This window comes from Fundulus heteroclitus, chromosome 18, assembly GCF_011125445.2.
Source record: "Fundulus heteroclitus isolate FHET01 chromosome 18, MU-UCD_Fhet_4.1, whole genome shotgun sequence".
NCBI classification, from domain to species: domain Eukaryota; kingdom Metazoa; phylum Chordata; class Actinopteri; order Cyprinodontiformes; family Fundulidae; genus Fundulus; species Fundulus heteroclitus.
The window spans coordinates 7,983,279-8,003,571 of record NC_046378.1 but is presented as its reverse complement, the minus strand read 5'-3'; the positions used below and the strand labels follow the sequence as shown (position 1 = coordinate 8,003,571).

General features: G+C 43.3%; 1 protein-coding gene across 3 annotated transcripts; it reads left to right on the top strand.

The window, feature by feature from the left end:
* The first annotated feature begins 1,915 nt into the window (after positions 1–1,915).
* LOC110367887 (protein FAM133-like) lies at positions 1,916–18,877 on the top strand. Of its 3 annotated transcripts, none has more exons than XM_036149959.1 (10): positions 1,916–2,036; positions 2,527–2,663; positions 2,827–2,919; positions 3,389–3,481; positions 17,839–17,917; positions 18,025–18,053; positions 18,144–18,212; positions 18,345–18,443; positions 18,533–18,631; positions 18,719–18,877. In XM_036149959.1, the coding sequence occupies exons 1-10, from the start codon at positions 2,015–2,017 to the stop codon at positions 18,860–18,862; spliced, it is 864 nt and encodes a 287-aa protein (XP_036005852.1). In that variant the 5' UTR covers positions 1,916–2,014; the 3' UTR covers positions 18,863–18,877. The 3 variants fall into 3 exon arrangements, with proteins under 3 accessions (XP_036005852.1, XP_036005850.1, XP_036005851.1); XM_036149957.1 differs by having other exon boundaries at positions 1,917–2,036; positions 18,025–18,062; XM_036149958.1 differs by having other exon boundaries at positions 1,918–2,036; positions 3,392–3,481; positions 18,025–18,062.
* The last annotated feature ends 1,416 nt before the right edge of the window (positions 18,878–20,293 follow it).

The window sequence follows — 20,293 nt, the reverse complement described above, 5'->3', positions numbered from 1 at the left end:
TAATAGTAGCAAAATCCATACAGAGGGCAGTTAGCAGTAAAACAAAGAAACTATGGGAAATGAAATGACGAGGTGAGAAATACATATAAAGATTATCTCATATAACGTAGACTTAAGATGTACTAATAAAATCAGTCTTGGGTTTGTGCAGGGCTGGTGTAGAGAATGATATTGTTTTCATTCCTGGTTTAAAGGATCCAAATGTTCCAGCATATTTTAGGTTTCCAGGTAGTGGGTTCAAAATGCTTCCTCCCTATAATTCTGGTCCTGGAAAAACACAGAGTAAACAGGCTACGTCCTGAGGGTTCTACATGGTTTTAATCTGACATATTTAGGCCTAGACATTCAGGGCTTTATAAACAAAAACAATTCCTTTTATATCAGGAAGCCAGAGAAGTGATTTAAGTGTTATGTGGTCAGTTCTCAGTAGCATCTTGACAGAGCTCCAGCTCCCCGATAATAATTTTGTTAAGGTGTTGAAAAGTTGATCTAGTGATAGAATATTAGTGAGTAGTAAAGGTTAGGCCTGAGTCAATAACTAGTTTTCTTGCCTTCCCTGCAGTCTTTACTCTCAGTGAGCCTGGAAGAGAGCTAATATCTCTGATTTTTTAAGATAAGGAAAACAATGACTTCTGTTTCATCTACATTTAGAATGAGGAAATGTTGGTCAGCCCACTCACTAGTATTATGGGCAACACATGGTCAATAACTGTAAGGGACAATAATCACGTGGTGACACAGAAATATAAAGCAACGTGTTATTATTAGTATACACTTGGTAAGATATGTTGTAACACTCCATAATCTGCACACTGCATAATCTTGTTCGAGTCAGTTTATCACTCGGTAGGTTGTGATAAACTGTATCTTCCACAGCACTGAAATCGAGTAAAAGCATTGCAGACATTTTAGACGCATCACTGCTGATGTAAATTCAAACTTTTACCGGTCTAGTCCCATTGCTGTGGTTGAACATTTATTTTTACCTTGTTTAACCAAAAACGAGCTAAATTAATCTATAGTAGCGTAATCTAAAGATAAAACCTAAAGTTGTTTCTTTTATAATGACATCTGAAATATAATGATATAATATAACATATAATAATGTGACTGTGAATATTGCCAACCCAAAAGTAGACGCATCCTTATTTTTGGGGTTTAGGACTCCACTTCCGGTAATTACATTTCTGGTAGCTTTACACATTTTTTTTTAATCTCCTTGATTTATGGAAGCCGCAAGGGGTAAAAAGGGGGTAAAAAGCGTTTACTATTGATCAATCATCCTCTCGGAAGCAACATATTCCATAATTTAAATAGATTTGTACCTTCTGCTGTTAATAAATGACATTATAAATTCATACATAGCGTTAAATAACATTGTAATACCGTGAAACATATGGCATGTGTTGTCTTAAAGCTCTGATTTGTGCTCTAAATAGAAACCAGATTTGTTACTCTGGGTTTGTGTTTGTTAAACAATAATTGAATAGTGTAACAACGTTTTCAGCAGACTTTCTCCATTTAGACACAAACGGTGGCGACATATGCTGTCAGTGTGGAGCGCAGCAGAGGAACCTGTATTACCTGTTGACACAAACCCAATAAGCCTGTCTACCCGTGCCCGGCCCACAAGATAAACACAGTGTAAAAAATGTTTTTAATTATGTATGTATATATAATGTATGTGTGTTTCTTTCAGAATGTAGCCTAAACAGACATTGTAAGGTGTGTACTGTATGGAAAACATGAGAAACTGAGCGGAAATTTCTCTCAAAACCACCTGATCTTGACTGCTAGAGCTCACCGGCTCCTTTAAAGGCAGGTGCTTCCTGTTTTATACTGTTCTACTTTGAAACCTGTTGGCAGAGCTTCCTAGATTTTTTTTTTTTTTTCAGTACACACCCACTTCACCTCCCCACCCACAACAGCTCCTCACAAAGGCGCACCTTGCCTCACAGGTGAGTCTGTCAGAGGAAACCTGGTCCTTCGAGAATGAGCAGAAGCTTGGACTGAGATGGATTCCTCCCTCTCCAAAGGTTTGTGCTTATAGTTGACACATGTTGCTAAAAGTTGTTTCCGACTTCCCTGCATTACCAAGGCCTGTGCATGACTGCTGTGATTTGTTAAAAGTACAAAAACTTTGTTGCAATCTCTATTCTTTTATTTTACCATTGTGAGTGTGGCACTTTTCTTTCTGTAACTGCTAGATAATCCGCAGGGTTGAGGTTAAGGAGTTAGGTGGCAGAGATTCTAACCTTGATTGAATGAACTTGCTCTGTCTTACCTGGTCGTGAATTTTACAGGAAGTAGGGTTGTTGGGAAGTGCAGCCACACACAGCTCCCACTGGCTTACATTCAAACACCGAGGGGAAGAGTACTTTTTTTGAAAACACTCATCCTCTTTATGTCTGTGCATGCCACTTGACTTAGATCGTCCTTTTTATTTTTTTGCAGCCGGGTAAAAAAAAAAAAAAAAGAGTGATTTTTTCCAGAACCTGCTCACACATTTCTATTGCTGTCAACCAGGTGGAGCAAAGCCCGGGGGCGACCAGCCAGCAGTGGTCACCTCGGGTGGTCTGCAGGCGACAGGAGACGCAGACCTGAGCGGCAAGCAGCAGAGCGAGCTTCCGCCCGGACGGCTGGCAGTAACTGAAGATGATCTGGTAAGTGGGAAGGACAAATTCACCTTTAAACTAAGCGTTGTGCATCTATTGATGAATTCATTTTATTCAATCAGAGCGGAGCCGGGTGTTAGTATCACCCCTTTTTTCCTGAATGTCCAGGACTTCTAGTAGGGTAAGGACTTTTGCCTTTTTGTTTTTCCAGGATATATGCTCAATGGACAGCTCTCCAGACAGTGAAGATGAGGACAGCGACAAGAAAGCAAAGAAGAAAAAGAAGCTGAAGAAGAAGAAGAAGGTAGGCGTGAATCCCAGGAAGCCAACACCGTGGACGCTCACAAAGTTTTCCAATCCGCTCGTGTCCAATACGATGAAATCACGAGAGCTGGTCCTGTGGTCAGTTTCGGGCGTGGCCTCGACCTGAAGCCACACGTGTGAATCATTCATTGACAGAGAAGGGGAAGTAGGCCTGTGCTTGGAGCTCCATGTAGACTCAGCCATCTGTGGGAGAACGCTGGTGGAAAGTTTTAGCTCACGCCGTGTATCAGCTGCCAGGTTGGATCACAGCGTGGCAGCAGTGTGTGTGTGTAACTTTCCTTTGTGTGTAGCTGAGTGTTTGTAGAGCCTCCACCCGCCTGCCGGCAGCTACACCCTCACATTCCTGCTCCGCCTCAGCCTCAGCCTCATTCCAGTCTCTTTACTAAGTTTTGAGTATTTTTTTTTAAAACCAAACATTAAAAGGAGTAACTTCCTTGCGCCTTTCTCAACAGGACTCAGGCTCATCCTCGTCTTCGTCTTCCTCCTCTTCATCCTCTTCCTCTTCCTGCTGCTCCAGTAGCTCCTCAGACAGTGACAGTGAGGTAAGTTGCACACTGGTTTAAGCCGCTCAAGCATTTGGTTACTGTTTGTGTAAAAAGAAGACGAGCGATGCTTTTGATGGCCCATTAAAAAGAAAGAAAGGGCAAACCTCAACGGCAACGCCGAAACAGAAAACGTACTTTTTAAAGCATCTTTCTTCTGCACACCGCACACACACACATCTCCACACCCTCCCCCAGTGATGGCCCTTCTGCTTAGACAGGTGAAGGCAGCCCTCGCAGTCGCCTCAGCGTCTCTGTTGTGCAACTTCAAATAAGAAACGATAGATTTGTCACGCAAATACAGCGTCTCTCAGAGGACGGACACACCCTTAGTGAAATACCTGTTTTCTGTGATCTAAACGGACAAGATCAGGAAAAAACGTGAGTTTGTTTCTACTTTTAGCGTGACGTGTCTCTTGTACAGTTAAGCTGAAAAGGACATTTTTAGTTAATGTGGGTGTTTGGAGAAAACAAAACAACACCTGCGGTGACCTGGGTGTTTTTACCCAGATCTTGACGAGCACCGTCCCCTCCGCCTGTGAGGACTCCTCTTGATCAGAGCCCACAGATTTTAGTTCTGGGTTCATTGCCTTCATACACGCCCTTGCATGATGCTGATTCATGCCTGATCTTCTGGGCAGGGAAACCTGAACCATAACAACTCCACCCCCATGCTTCACCGCTGCTACACAGCTCAGAGTGTGTTTAGTGAGGGCAAAATGCTGACTGTAGCCCAGACCTCCTCAGCCTATGAACCTTTTTAGGACCTCCTTCTCAAACATCCAGCTCCTTATTTTTTAGTACGCTGGTTCAGAAGAGTAGTTTTGGTTTAATGGAGATTCCCTGTGCTATGCCATAAGCTGGTTGAATATGCTTATTATTATTATTAATTATAATTTGGTATTATAATTTAAATAATAAATCATTCAACTCAAAATTTCGCTATAACAAATATAGTTCAAATGGTGGTGATGTTAGCTATAAGCTTATAAGTATTTATACCACTAATGCATTAGTTAACTTTCTGTTATGAACTCATTTATGCTGGAATAAATGATCAGGTCGGACTGTTAACCGACCAGGTTTATCCAGCAGGCTGTGAGAACCCCAATGTAACTGCAATTAGAGTTTAAATCCTTATTCCTTATCACCATCCAATGATATTGTCTCTGTATTAATGTCAGATGTTAACTCCAAAGGAGGTTAGCTCTGATTTCTGAATACCCAGGCAACTGTGAATTGGACTGAACACAAAACAATGTCTATTCCGCAGTGGTTGGTTTTATTGAACCAAAAGCAATTCCCTGTTACAGTAATTCTCTGATTCAAACAACTTTGGAATTCTTACTCATTACTAAACTAAAACATGCAAAATATATATGTGGAAATAAAGAACAAAACAAAAATAAACAATGGATTAAAATGAGCGGTTAGCAGATCTTAACTTAACTCAAAGTTGTTTAACACCGCCCTCGAAACATCGGCATTTCACGTATCAGCATTGACAGACAGAACAGCTTCGGGAATCTCACTGGACGCTTTGATGTCTTACACAAAGCTAGTTCAGCTAAGCTACCTACAGTCCTGATACACGTGACCCTCCCAAGATGGCTGCTACGATGACGTATGAGGGGAGGTCCTAATAACGTAACCACGCTTACGCTGATGGGACAATGCCTCGTTTCGAGAGGGGGGGGCTAACTAGGAGTTTAAAGCAAAGCCCGCGACTTGAGCTCGGACAAAGAAATTAAACTGATAAGGAGCGAAAAGAGAGAGAGGGGGGAAGCAGGGAAGAAGATGAAAAGAGATAAATCGGTAACCCACGGCGGGGTTCTTGATGGATCACAAATCAACACAGCAGAATCAATTGTAAAGTACATGCACATACAAAAAAAATGTTCAGCAAAGTAATTCCAACTTCGTTGTGGAATAAAAGCATTAACCAACACCTACAAAGTTCTACCGCCTGCCCAGGCACTTCTAAACACCCTGTTGGTGAAACAGAAATGAAAGGGGAAAAACCCCGTTACTTTGAGTTGCCTCGGGCTGGTCCGGAACGCTCCGAGTGTGGCTTTCTGGACGCGCTTCGTCGAGCGCAGTTGTCCACAGGCTGCAGCGGCACGGGGGAGAAGCTGCTTCGTTTCTTCCTCCGGGTTCAACAGTCGCTTTGTTGGCCAGACAAAAGCGGGGTCCTCTTCGATCAGTGGGAGATGCGGCGTCTCTCAGTCTTTTGATCAGAGGGAATTTAAAAGTACTTATTTAAGTCGACCTCCTGTTATAAAGCAGGGAATAACCGTTGCGTCGAAAAATCTCGGTCCAGCGAGCAATCGAACACGTGGCGTGGGAATCAGCTGTGCGTGTCTTCTCGGGTTGGCTAAAAGCCAGGGAAGAAGGAAGCTCATCGTGTGTGATCGGCTTTTATAGCCATCACTATAGCAACCTTATCTTGATCGGCGGCCATTTTGCCGTGTTGCGTGATGGGAGTTGGTGGCCATTTTGACCACATTGCATCATGGGTAACGCAGTCCGTTACGTCCCGAATTGATGCCGTTTCCTTGATCGGCGGCCATTTTGCCGTGTTGTGTGATGGGAGTTGGTGGCCATTTTGACCACATGAGTTGGTGGCCATTTTGACCACATTGCATCATGGGTAACGTAGTCCGTTACCGCTTTCTGTCACGTCTGAACTGGCACAACATACCCCCCTTTAGCTTTGAAGAGTGGGATGCTGGTCACAGTCTTTAAAGCTACAACCAAGTCCATTCTGGCGTGACGAAAATCCGTTGTGCATGAGTGGAACAACCTAATAGTCTTTCTAGTAGTCCATTGGGATTCATGCAGTTCAGTTCATCATCCAAGAGGAGGAAAAACGAAGCATTCATTGTGCCTGGGTCAGTGACCTAGCCTGGGCAGGACTAAGCTATAGCTAGTCATTTCTATTGGCTAATAAGGCAACAATAAAGTAATAAAAAAAAAAGAAATGCAAACTTCACAATCACCATCGTCAATACATTCATTGGTCATCAGGTTTGAACTTTGAACCAAAAAAAGGAGAGAGGGAAAAGGGGAAAGGAAAGAGACAGCGGTTCGTAGTCTAATCAGCTTATGGCCTTCAAGGAGCTGGTGCTACGAACCTGGGAGCGACAAAGGTGAGGGCGTCAACCCTGGTTTGCAACTGTTTGATCTGCTTGTATGCTGCATACGCCATCGCAGTAGTGATGGCCCATCCAAATACAAGGAGAACCACAATAATGGTCATAATGTGAGTGTCGGTCGACTCTGTAGCTCTGGGGAAGCGAAGCAGAGGGACCGAGCTCAACTCTGATGGAGTGAGACTGAATTTAATCAGCTGCGTGCCTGCGAGTAAAAGCTGTCTTTCAATGCAGACATCAATGCTGAAATTGTATCCCTTAAAGACATCTATTATTTCAATCTCTGATAAATGGGTTGCTTGGGCATACCCAGTGGATGTCTTTGGTTTTGGTACACAAATCCAAATTAGGGACTAAATAAAGTTTGGGGTCAGCATCATGATAGGCCAATATTGAGGGAGTTTGTAGGTGTACGTGGGTCTCACCTTGCCAAAAACCGACATTCAATACTGATTTAAGCCTATACACATTAGCCCTTTCAATGATGGGAAGGTTTAGCATAAATCCTATCTCCAAGTTGTCAGGATTTACAAATATTGGAATTGCACTACCTAGGCTGTACGCCAGGTGTATTTGTGGTGGTTGCAGTGTTTCACTAGAGGCAGATTTGAGAACCTTTTCGACCAAATCTATTGGTACCAGGTACGGAGGAATCCGTCCTTCAGCAAGGCTATTTATGGATGAGCTAACCTCTCGAGTGAGGTCCTGCATTAAATCTCTAACAACCTGAGTATACATCATGTCATTCTTTACCACTTCTGTGAGCGTTTCCAAAGCAATGCATGGTGTTATGGCTGAGTGTGAAATTATGGACGTGAAGTTATGTATGGACACTTGCTTTATTAGTGCATGTTTAAAGTGTCCTGATTGAACATGCACTTGTCCTATTTAATGCTATGCATTGTTCTCTTCGGCGGGGGCGGAGTTAGGCTCCGTTCCCTGTGAGGAGAGTTTGGTGGACGGTTTAATTTGGTTCGCATGAACCCATGTGTACTCTGGACTTTGCACGCTGGCTTCTAGGTTCTTTCGAGGCCACGCGAAAGTCGTTCGGAGACGGTCTTTTAAGTCAGTGACGCACTGGTGTGCAGTGTAGACGGTTGTCACACTGACGTCTACGGGCTGGTAGATGAGATTCAGGGGAAGTGTCCTTTGTCTTCCTGTCATCATCTGGAAAAGTGTCATCCCTGTGGAGCATGGTGAGGTAGAGCGGATTAGCATTAGGACCAGGGGAAGCTTTGTATCCCAGTTCCTACCATGGCTGCTGGCATGTTCCTTTGACATGCTGACCACGGTGCAGTTCATTCGCTCCACCTGTCCGGATGACTGTGGGCGGTAGGTGATGTGGAATTTAACTTCCACGCTCAACATGTCAGAAAGCACGGTCAAGATGTTTGACGTGAAATGCGTTCCTCTGTCCGAGTCGATGGACAGGGGAAGGCCCCACCGGCTGAAAACGTGATTTAGCAGCAGGGCTGCTGTGGTGACAGCGGTGTCATTCGGTGCCGGCAGACATTCGACCCATTCTGTGAAACTGCCTGTTATTGTCAAAAGATATCTGTTACCTCTTGACGATTTGGGGACTGGACCGATCCAGTCAGTCTGCAAATGTGACCACGGAAATGTAACCCCCCTTTGCTGAAGCAGGGCTCGGTCTAGTGGCCGTGTGGGTTGTAACTGGCTGCAGGTTAAGCAGCCTTGTACATACTCCTGGGTGTCCTGGGCCGTTAAGGGCCGGGACGCCACCTGTTGGAGAGTTTTCAGATTAGCTTTGCAGCTTCTGTGTTCTCCTACTGGTGAGTCATGGATGTGTGTCAGTGGGATCCCAAGTTCGTTTGAATCTTTGGGCTGAATGGGCTGAAACTCATAAAACAGCTCCTTAAGTGCTGTTTCCTCTGTTTCAGTGGTCAGTGCATCAGCTTTTTCCAGCTGTTGCATGATTTCTGTTTCGAAGCCAGGGCAGGGCTCAGTGGGTGAGTCCCAATTCTCTGGTTGATTTGGTGCTGGTTCTGTTGGGTTGGTTGCTATCGCATACACCAACAGATTTCCTTCAGCTTCAAGCGTTGCACCACAAATGGATCCAGCAGGCCGAGCTTCATGTCGCCTGATTTGGATCATGCTGGAAGGAAAAGTAAACACGGTGTCTGGAGAGTCCTGTCTGCCGGTCAAGGATAAGGGCAGGTCTCCGATGACGGGAATGCTCAGCTCAAAGTCGTGGAAAGAGCTTTCGATGAGCACCCCAAGAGGTTTCTTCGCCACCACTTGGATCGGCATGCGAGTTGGATTCTCCACTAAAAGGTAAGCTGAGCGGTTGTTCAGCTCAAGCAGGGGTGTGTCAGAGGATTTGGAAATCGGCTCTGTGGAAGGCAGAAATGGTGCTAAAAGTTCTTTGGGCTCCTCAGAGCATGTCACCTGGTTGATAGGGACGGACAGTCCACTTCCAGAAGTGAGGGGCTTGGGAGTCCCCACTTGGGCCCAAAGATGACCATGATAGCAGTCAATGAGTGGGGCTAACCTGTTCAACAGGTCCTGACCCACAAGAAAAGGTTCTGTGTCCAAAGTACATATGTAGATGGGGTGCACCAGGGTCATGTCACGGAAAGTGATGTCTAACCACGCCCGTTTGGTGATGCATGACTGATCCTGAGTGTAGCTGGTGATGCCCACGTCACAGGTCTCCACCTGGAACGGTTTCCCAAGAGACACCATAGCCCTGGTCACCTCATCAAACAAATCTGAGCACATTAGACTGATCTCGGAACCCGTGTCTAAAAGAGCATTTGCAGTTACACATCCTCCGATAACTGTCGAGCAGTATAAGCGGTGTGCATTTTCATGATGGTTTAGCTCACCTAGAAACCTTAGAAAAGGGGCTTTCTGATCACCTGCTGATGGGATCTTAGAAGGTTGTTGGTGATTTTTCGGTTGGTCCCCCCCCTTAATCAGATAAACTCTGTTAGAAGGGGAAGCCTGTTCCACGCCTAGTCATGCTGGCTGGGGTTTTGGGCCTGGCTTACCTGGAGGGTCGGCAGGATTGGATGATGGCTGGGACGGCTGCGGCGCGATCTGATGCACTGTTTCGGCTAGCAACCTGCAAAAAGTCTCCTCTATCTCCTTTCTCATTGACTCCTCCATGCGCAGGTTCCAGCCTTTGTTGTCATGTGTGCTTTTCGACCTTTCTGGCCAGTCAGTTTGCTTACCGTCTCGGGCTGGATCCGGCCTGTGCCATTTTTGAAACCTCTCACCTTCCATGCTGCCATGCTGACCTCTCCTATCCTGGGAAGCTTTCTTCTGCTGCGGCTCAAAACCATGTTGCTTCTTAGGACCAAATCTAGTTTTAGGTTTGAAGGGAGGCATCTCATGTCCCTCCAGACCTAAACTCTTTTCTGGTTCGGCTTGAATCTGCAGAACCTTTTTATCACTATCGGCTCCTTTGTTGGGCCGGACACGTGTTTCCCATGCCACCTGCGCGTATTTCCTGATTTCCTGCATGGTAAGTTTCTTGGTTCTACAATGCATGGTAACCTCATAACGCACGCTTTCATGAAGATTATGGAGGAACAAAGATTTGAAAGTGTGGTCTTCCTCCAAGCCGGGAGCATTTCGTCCCTGAAAGTAAGCAGCCCGCAAGCGACGGTAGTACTCTTTTGGTGCTTCAGTTCTCTTTTGCTGAATTGCAAAAGCTCCAAGAGTGGCCGAAGCTGGGTCTGTAAACGCCGAATATTCTTCTCTTAAAGCCTGACAAAGAGCTGAATAACGGTCACGTGTAGCTGGAGGGAGGCTTTCTATGAAAACATGGACACTTCTGGACGTGGTTTTCCAGATAAGCTTCAACTTTTCTCGAGCTGAGGGGCTATATAAGTCTAGCAGACAGCGCTCTACCTCTCTGAGATAGTCATCAATGGTGGATTCTGTATTGCTAGGATCAAAACGCTCTATGTCTCGGGCCAGGGACTCAAGTTGACGCATCCGCAGTCCCTGTTCAGGGATCGGAGCTGGTCCATCTGAGTCCTCTCCTGACGACTCTTGCCTGTGGTAACCACGGTGGGAGGGAGGCTCCAGTTCTGACCACCTACCTGGCATCGGCGGCCGTTCGTGGGACGCAGGGGGACCCCCCCTGTCATGAACTCTTGTCTGTGGACGCAGTTCAGAGGAGTGGGGTTCACCTGTGTTCCAGGAACGGTGCTCTCGTCGCCCTGGTGGGGGGAAAAGATCATAGCGAGCCGTGTCAGGGGTCAGGTGGGAAGCAGGTGTTTTCCCATGATTTACATCATGTGGATCAGTCCTGATTGCCACCCTAAGTTGTTTAGGCATTTCTTTCCGTATCACACTGCTATATCTGTCCTGACCTTCGCTTACCCTTCGCTCAGAAGGTGTCTGAGGGCCCAGTTCATCCAATGTCCTCCAGGTGTGATCTCCATGTTTTCCTTTGGAGTTCTCACACTCAGATCCTTCTGTCTGCAAGCTAATGCGATCCTCCTCTCGCTCCTCTGTGAGATGACAGCTGCCCTGAACACTTCTCTGTTCTAGCTCCCTGATTCTTTCCTCAGCTAAAGCACGCCTCTCAACCTCTCTGTTACGCAGATCGGTCTCTAGCGTTAACCTTCGGTGGTATAACGCAGTTAATTCACCCAAAACATCTGCTACCAACCTACCCTTTGGCTTGCTCTGGACCTCCTCCACCAATTCCTGAATTCTCCTCTCACAGTCTTCTATGCTAAACTGATTCAGACGGGTTTGTTCGTCCGGTGTCATTTTAAGCAGTGAGTTAATGACATCCTGGGCCTCCATTCCAATGGAATGGTTTGGACCTTCAGCTCCTTTGACTGAAGAACCGCTACTATCCATTCTTTGTCAGCTATGGATAACAACACAACAGGTAACAACCTGTAGTTTAGCTCAGCGCTAAACAACAGACAACAAATAACAACGCTGTATTCTAGCTTAGCACTAGGTAACAACGCATACACTTTAATTTAGCTCAGCGCTAAACAACAACTGCTAACAACAACTGTTAAGTGGCTTCACTTTAACTGTTAACAGCAAACACGCACTATGACTGGCACTTTAACTGCAGTAAGTGGGTTCAAATACGTGCGTTTAATTAGGCTGCGCAGGGGAGAATCAACCCTGCGACTTACAACTCCTTAGTTTTAGGAACGGTTAATATGCTTGTTTAACTTTGAGAAAATTAACTTTGAGTGACATGGACCACTAACCTTTCGGCCAGTAATTAAGTGATAAAGCTGTGGCTTTGTTTGTGATGTAAGTTATTTCAGAACAGGTGCTCTACACATGTGTGGAAAATAGCAGTGTCTTGGAGCTTCAGAGGTGGCAAAGAATGACAGTTAAAAACCGCTAAATTGCAACCTTAGTTTCAAAATCACAGCTCAATTTTGACCACTTATGATGAGCAGAAGGGGGATAAGGGAGGAAAGAAAAAAAAATGAATAAAATAAAATTAAAAAGACAAAGGGGCGTAACCGTAAGGTAAGTTTAAAGAAACTGACTTTCAAAACTGTCCCTCCGGGACACTGAGCGATCTAAGCTGTCTTTAAAACCGTGACTGCAACTACCTATCCTGGCCACCAGATGGAGGCAAGGTCTCTCTTTTCAAAGCAGAACACGACACAGACTCTGATTGACAAGTAGCAGACGCTGGCTGCTGTATATTTCAATCTAGCTGACTTCCAGTCCAGAAATCAATATTCAAACCTCAGGTTAACAACCTCAAACCACCACAAACACGTATATATTTAGTAATGATACCTCCTTAATCAATTATGACTGAATAGTCCTTTTGGCAAGGTGAGCAGTCAAAATGCTGGAATATGGATTGTGTTCATTCAATTCATAAGTTGCTGGTTATTCGATTTAGTCTAAAGGAACGCCAATAAGTAGACTCGCCCACACAGGGAAACGCCAATTTATGCTATGCCATAAGCTGGTTGAATATGCTTATTATTATTATTAATTATAATTTGGTATTATAATTTGAATAATAAATCATTCAACTCAAAATTCCGCTATAACAAATATAGTTCAAATGGTGGTGATGTTAGCTATAAGCTTATAAGTATTTATACCACTAATGCATTAGTTAACTTTCTGTTATGAACTCATTTATGCTGGAATAAATGATCAGGTCGGACTGTTAACCGACCAGGTTTATCCAGCAGGCTGTGAGAACCCCAATGTAACTGCAATTAGAGTTTAAATCCTTATTCCTTATCACCATCCAATGATATTGTCTCTGTATTAATGTCAGATGTTAACTCCAAAGGAGGTTAGCTCTGATTTCTGAATACCCAGGCAACTGTGAATTGGACTGAACACAAAACAATGTCTATTCCGCAGTGGTTGGTTTTATTGAACCAAAAGCAATTCCCTGTTACAGTAATTCTCTGATTCAAACAACTTTGGAATTCTTACTCATTACTAAACTAAAACATGCAAAATATATATGTGGAAATAAAGAACAAAACAAAAATAAACAATGGATTAAAATGAGCGGTTAGCAGATCTTAACTTAACTCAAAGTTGTTTAACACCGCCCTCGAAACATCGGCATTTCACGTATCAGCATTGACAGACAGAACAGCTTCGGGAATCTCACTGGACGCTTTGATGTCTTACACAAAGCTAGTTCAGCTAAGCTACCTACAGTCCTGATACACGTGACCCTCCCAAGATGGCTGCTACGATGACGTATGAGGGGAGGTCCTAATAACGTAACCACGCTTACGCTGATGGGACAATGCCTCGTTTCGAGAGGGGGGGGCTAACTAGGAGTTTAAAGCAAAGCCCGCGACTTGAGCTCGGACAAAGAAATTAAACTGATAAGGAGCGAAAAGAGAGAGAGGGGGGAAGCAGGGAAGAAGATGAAAAGAGATAAATCGGTAACCCACGGCGGGGTTCTTGATGGATCACAAATCAACACAGCAGAATCAATTGTAAAGTACATGCACATACAAAAAAAATGTTCAGCAAAGTAATTCCAACTTCGTTGTGGAATAAAAGCATTAACCAACACCTACAAAGTTCTACCGCCTGCCCAGGCACTTCTAAACACCCTGTTGGTGAAACAGAAATGAAAGGGGAAAAACCCCGTTACTTTGAGTTGCCTCGGGCTGGTCCGGAACGCTCCGAGTGTGGCTTTCTGGACGCGCTTCGTCGAGCGCAGTTGTCCACAGGCTGCAGCGGCACGGGGGAGAAGCTGCTTCGTTTCTTCCTCCGGGTTCAACAGTCGCTTTGTTGGCCAGACAAAAGCGGGGTCCTCTTCGATCAGTGGGAGATGCGGCGTCTCTCAGTCTTTTGATCAGAGGGAATTTAAAAGTACTTATTTAAGTCGACCTCCTGTTATAAAGCAGGGAATAACCGTTGCGTCGAAAAATCTCGGTCCAGCGAGCAATCGAACACGTGGCGTGGGAATCAGCTGTGCGTGTCTTCTCGGGTTGGCTAAAAGCCAGGGAAGAAGGAAGCTCATCGTGTGTGATCGGCTTTTATAGCCATCACTATAGCAACCTTATCTTGATCGGCGGCCATTTTGCCGTGTTGCGTGATGGGAGTTGGTGGCCATTTTGACCACATTGCATCATGGGTAACGCAGTCCGTTACGTCCCGAATTGATGCCGTTTCCTTGATCGGCGGCCATTTTGCCGTGTTGTGTGATGGGAGTTGGTGGCCATTTTGACCACATGAGTTGGTGGCCATTTTGACCACATTGCATCATGGGTAACGTAGTCCGTTACCGCTTTCTGTCACGTCTGAACTGGCACAACACCTGCAACTCCTGTTTAGATCAAATCCTGCCTTTTCAACAAAGATGCACGCACTTTGAAAGGTGAATTTCTTTCACATCAAAGGTCCATCTCCTGGGCTAACCTGTGGTTGAGTTCTACACTGATTGACGATTATGGGCTCTGTGGTGGAACATTTCATTCAGAATCACTTGGAGGGTATAAAAATGTTCCTGTTCATTTATTTTTCTGTAGTCCTTTGAAGAGCCCCTTTAATTCTGACACATAGACATAGATGACATCCACAGAACACCTGACTCAGCAGGTTTATTGACAAAAAAAAGACCCCGTGTCTCTCCTTACCAAGGTCCTGACAACGGCTGGGACATCTACGCGAGCGATCTTTGTCTGTTCTGGTTGTGGAAAACCCAAACAAACCGAGTGTCAAAAGTTGCTGTTACACATTTGTTACAAAGGCCGTTTAAAAAAAAAAAGATCAAACATCTCCATGGGTGAAAAGAACAGGAAATAAATGCGATGAGGCCGTCGGATTGTTCTTGCATAACTTAACAGAACCCCCTCCTTGTAATTTGTGTCATGTTCTGACATGTCATAACCACGCATTTTTTCCACATACCTGTCAATACCTTAGGCTAAGTTCTAACAGCAGTGGTTCCACGGAGCACGAGTCGACATCTTTAGCCTCTAAACACCTGTGAATTTTAGCCTGAACATAGGCTTTTGGATACCTTAAAATGATCCGATTCTCTTCAAACATAAATGTTTCTTTCTCCTGCCAGCTCTGCAAACGAGGGTTACAGTTGATGGAACATTTATGTTTGAAGAGAAACAATCTATTTCTGCTTTAATCCAGTTGTTTTGACCAAAATTCAATCAGAAAAGTCCAATTAAGACTTCTGGCCATGAAAACAATTTAACAGCTGCTCAGAGGGGTTGTCAAATCCCCTTAGAGGCATTAGGAGAAAGAATACTTATGTGGAATGCAGAAACCTCAAAATGATTATATTTATTATGTCCACATGGCAACATCTCAGTCGTCTGTTTCTGCTCTTTAATTAACTCCTCAACAGAGAGCGCATCTGGACTATTTATTTTTTCCGTCTACATTAGCAACATCTTATCTCGTGATAAGATGCTCATAAGATAAGATCAAGTTCACACCTCAGTTCACGTTGGAAAAGACATTCTGGTTTTAAGGTGTGGAAAGCCTTTCAGTGTGATCCACCCTGCGTAACGAGGCAGTGGCCTTTTGTCTTCTGTCTAATATCCTACACAGGATCAGCCAGGGCAGGACCACACCCAGCCACAGGGTTTTGAAACACTTTCGGTGTCCAACACAGCCATTTGGGGCCGGACAGTGAGATTCTGCTGCTTTAATTGCGATGATCATGACCCGGATACCATAAAATATTTATATTTGTAAATGTAAGCCCTGTTATGTTATGTGCAACCATTTGGCAGCCTGCTCACGGAGGCAGGAGATATCAGACTGCCATAAAAGCGTACATTTACAGGCGTCCAAAAGTATTCATACACCTTGAACTTTGTCACGGTTTGTCGCGCCACAACCACATATTTGTTTTATTGTGATTTTATGTCAGGCTAACATAAAGTCGTGCATGTTTGTGTGTGGAAGGAAGAAAAATACAGTTTTTTTTATTCTTTTTAGGCAAAATAAAGTGTGCAAATGTCTTCAAACCTGATGAATCTCTGACTTGCAGAACCAGCTTTCTCTACAACTACAGCTGCAAGTCTGTAGTTGTAGATGCACTTTTGTACATCTAGAGGCAAACGTTGAGACATTGTTGACCATCCAGCTTTGCAACAAAAAAAAAACAGCCTCAGTTAGATTAGACAGAAAGCATCTATAGACACTGATTTCCAAGTAGATGTTGGTCAGGGCTTTGACCATTCTAATGCATTCATGTTCTTTCATCTAAACCAATCCATTGTGGCTCAGGCTTTTGAGTCAGGGTCATTTCTCCGCTGGAAGCGAAACCACTGTCCAAGTCTTGATTCTTCTGCAGGCTTCCAGCAGCTTGTCATCTTGGACTTCCATGCATTTAGTTCCATCCATCTTTCCAAGTATTCTGTGCAGCTACCCACTTCCTGCTGAAGAGAAGCATGCCCACAGCATAATGCTGCCACCGCCATGTTTCACCTTGTGGACTGTGTGTTCACGGTGACATACTGTTACAGCTTTCTTCAATTCAATTTTATTTATATAGCGCCAATGATACATGTCATCTCAAACTGCTGCAGCTTTCTGGATAGGAAGCGAAACATCTTCAAACTTCGAAAAAAAGTCCAGTTGTTTTGTTTTTTAACTTTCTTTGGAATGTCATCTCAAGGCACTTTCCAAAGTCAAATTCAATCAGATTATACAGATTGGATCAGATTATACAGATTGGATCAGGTTATACAGATTGGTGAAACATTCCTATCTAAGGAAACCCAGTAGATTGCATCAAAGTCTTGACAAGCAGCATTCACTCCTCCTGAAAGAGCGTAGAGCCACAGGGGAGAGTCGTCTGCATCGTCCATGGCTTTGCAGCAATCCCTCATACTGAGCATGCATGAAACGACACATGATGTTAGGCCTATAGTCCAAAAAGCCTGATGAGCTTGATCTCATCAGATCAGAGCTCCTCCTTCCACATGTTTGCTTTGCCTCCTCAATGGCTCGTGGCAAACTGCGAACAGGACTTCCTTTTGACCGTTAACAAATATTGTCAGCACTTTAGCTTAAAGCCAAATTAATGGAGAGCACAACTAACAGTTTTCCTACCTGAGCTGCGGATCTTTACTTTTTCTTTAGCGTTACTGCAGGCCTTGTAGCTGTTTTGGTGAATAATGCTTGCTTGGCCTGTCAGTCAGTGTAGGTAAAGAGCCATGGCTTAGTATATCAGCAGTTCACTCATACTCGTTCTCATAGCTGGATGACGGATTGAGCAGGACTCTGTGAATTTCTCAAAGCTGGGATATTGTTTGTAATCCTGACGCAGCTTGAAACTTCACCTCTTTATCCCTGTTCTGTCAGTGTTCCTTGGTTTGTTTGCTGATTATCTCTAGCAAACTTCTGAGGCCTTCACAGAACATCTGTATTTATTGTGACATTAAACTACACACTACAATTTAAAAAAAATAAAAACAGTAGGTGACTTCTGAAGGCGAAACTGTTGCACTACATCATACCTTGGGGTATCACAGTGAAAAGGGCTGGACTCCACAGTTTTCTCAGTTTTGCTTGTAAAAAAATAAATAAAAATTCTACTTTGATTTGTCAATCACATAAAGTCCAAATAAAATACATCAATGTTTATAGTTCAATGGCACCATTACTCTCAAACTTCAAAAGTGTTGATTTTTATTTATCTATTTATGAATCATACAATAACGAGATAATTGTAAAAAAAAAAGAATACCGTGTTTCACCTTTTTGCTACAGGATGAAAAGAAGAAAAAGAAGAAGAAGAAGAAGGAAAAGGAGAAAGATGTCTGGCATAGCGTTATCATCTGCCAGGAAGGTAACTGTTCCCCATTTTCTACCTGTGGGCTCTGATCGGTTCATACGCATTCAACATACGCATTATGAAAAAACGTCCTCACTATTTGATACACTGGGTGTTTTCAGGTCCCGAGGGCCTTGAGGAACACCTGAAGGTAAAGCTGGTGAGAAAAAAGAAATCTTCAATATCTGACACGTTTTATTTTAAAATGCTATCTGTAATGCTGTACGTATCATGTATTCAGGATTACAGCTCATCAGACGACAAGAAGAAAAAGAAGAAGAAGGACAAGAAGAAGAAGAAGAAAAAGAAGGTATGTACTGTCAGAAAGCTAATATTGCTCTGATTATAGTCCACAAAAAAACTAGTTGGTTTTTCAACTTTAACAAATTCCTAACCTACATCTTAATTAAATAAGAACAAATAAAATCCTTTTCTGTGCCAGGATTCCTCTTCCTCCTCATCGGACAGCTCATCGGACAGCGAAGATGAAAAGAAGAAAAAGAAAAAAAAGCAGAAGAAAAAGAAAAAGAAGAAGAAGAAGGCATGACTTGTTAAACCTGAATTTGTCTTTTTCTACAGTAGAAAAATACATTCGAATTAGTAATTTTTTTTTTTTTTACATTTTTACAGGATTCGAGTTCATCTTCTACAACTAGCTCCTCCTCTTCTTCATCTGACAGTGAGGAAGACAAAAAGAAGAAGAAGAAAAAGAAGAAGAAAAAGAAGAAGGTTTAGTGTAGAAAGATGTCAGATCTTGTCATTTTATTCTTCATGTAAAGGTGTAATCAGGATTAATTCGCCTCTCCTTTCTTATAGGACTCCAGTTCTTCTTCTGATAGCTCATCTTCTTCATCATCATCTTCTTCCTCTGATAGTGAGGATGACAAGAAAAAGAAGAAGAAGAAAAAAAAGAACAAGAAGAAGAAGAAAAAGAAGGACAAAAAGGTAATTAGTTGTTAATAACTTAACTTTTGAAAAGCAGAACCTGAGACTTTTTTGCTAGTTATTTGCTTTTAGGATCTGGATATTCTCTGAAAACAGTGACGCACTTCTGGGTGGATCATTGTTTTTAATAATCTGGCGAGCCTCTGAGCACGTCATATTGCCAAATAGATGACTTAACGGTTGAAGCCCTTTTTTGTGATTTGTTCCTGCGGCTGAGCATTTTACAAACCTGCAGCTTTCGTTCAACCAACAATTCTTTGCTCTCTAATCGATGGACTTCTTTACGTTTATGTCGTGCCTGATCAAATCGTATCTGTACAAGTTGATGCCACTTTTCCAACTTGACAAATATATGAAAGTTTCTTGATTTTTTTTTTGCTTTTTTAAACAAATGAGTAAAGTATGTTTTTGTTTTTTTGTAATTCATGCAGGATTCCAGCTCTTCCTCTTCCTCTTCTGATAGTGAGAAAGACAAGAAGAAAAAGAAGAAGAAAAAGGATAAGAAAAAGGCAAGACTCTTTTTATAATGCAAAAGGTTGAAGTTCTCTTTGGAGTAAATGGGAAACTGAATGCCACAACAGTTCACATATGTTAGCCTCTTTAAGAAAGTGATCAGTTTTGTTCTGGGGATTTGTTTGCTGAGCAGTACCACGGCAAATTAGCGTTAGCAATTCCAACAGCACAAACACTCAAGATTGTATTTTTTAACCCGTCCCTAATGACACACTTACAGGCTTGTCTTTTAGAAATTCAGGTATATGTATCCATCTTTAAGGTGGCATCTATCATTGGAGTAAGTTTCAAACAAGCATCCACAGTGGCGGTTCTAGACCAAATTTACCAGGGCAGCCAGGGTGGGGCCAGTGTTTTCTCATGGGGCCCAGAACAGAACAAATGAAACAAAAACAGGGCAATATGTCATTGCTTAACATATTAAGTGAGTCACAGAGCCAAAGAGCCACTTGTGGCTCTGGAACTGGAGGTTGCAGGCCCCTGATCTAGCAGATAAAAACTGTGATCCTATCTCAATACCGTGACATGGAGCGAAAATTAAACAGCTTAATTTTTAAATCATTGTTCGGGTAAAACTGTAAAGGTAAAAAAATGACCAAAAATGATCTATCGGGTATTTAATTTTTTTTTTTTTTTTTGCCAGCGCATATCATAGTAAGAAATTATTTTAATATTATCTCTTTAGTACAGAGTCCATAACAGGGGCCAGGACCAGTTCTACAGGGGCACTAGAGCTCATTGACCCCTTTCTAGAACCGCCCTTGAGCATCCAAATAAAAGGTGGTTTGTTCATGCGGTCAGGGGTCCCGTTTTCATCGGTTACCAACAGAGGAGTTGTATATGGGACTGATTTACAATATTGAAAGAAAAATTGTCAGAAGTTCCAATAAATGCACTTTTGCTGCAGCTTTTACTACGTTTCAAATGCACAGC

Coding starts and splice junctions, on each gene's coding strand:
- LOC110367887 (XM_036149957.1), top strand. CDS start 2,015: ATGGATTCCTCCCTCTCCAAAG. Junction 2,037..2,526: donor GGATTCCTCCCTCTCCAAAG/GTTTGTGCTTAT, acceptor GCTGTCAACCAG/GTGGAGCAAAGCCCGGGGGC. Junction 18,632..18,718: donor AGAAGAAGAAAAAGAAGAAG/GTTTAGTGTAGA, acceptor CCTTTCTTATAG/GACTCCAGTTCTTCTTCTGA.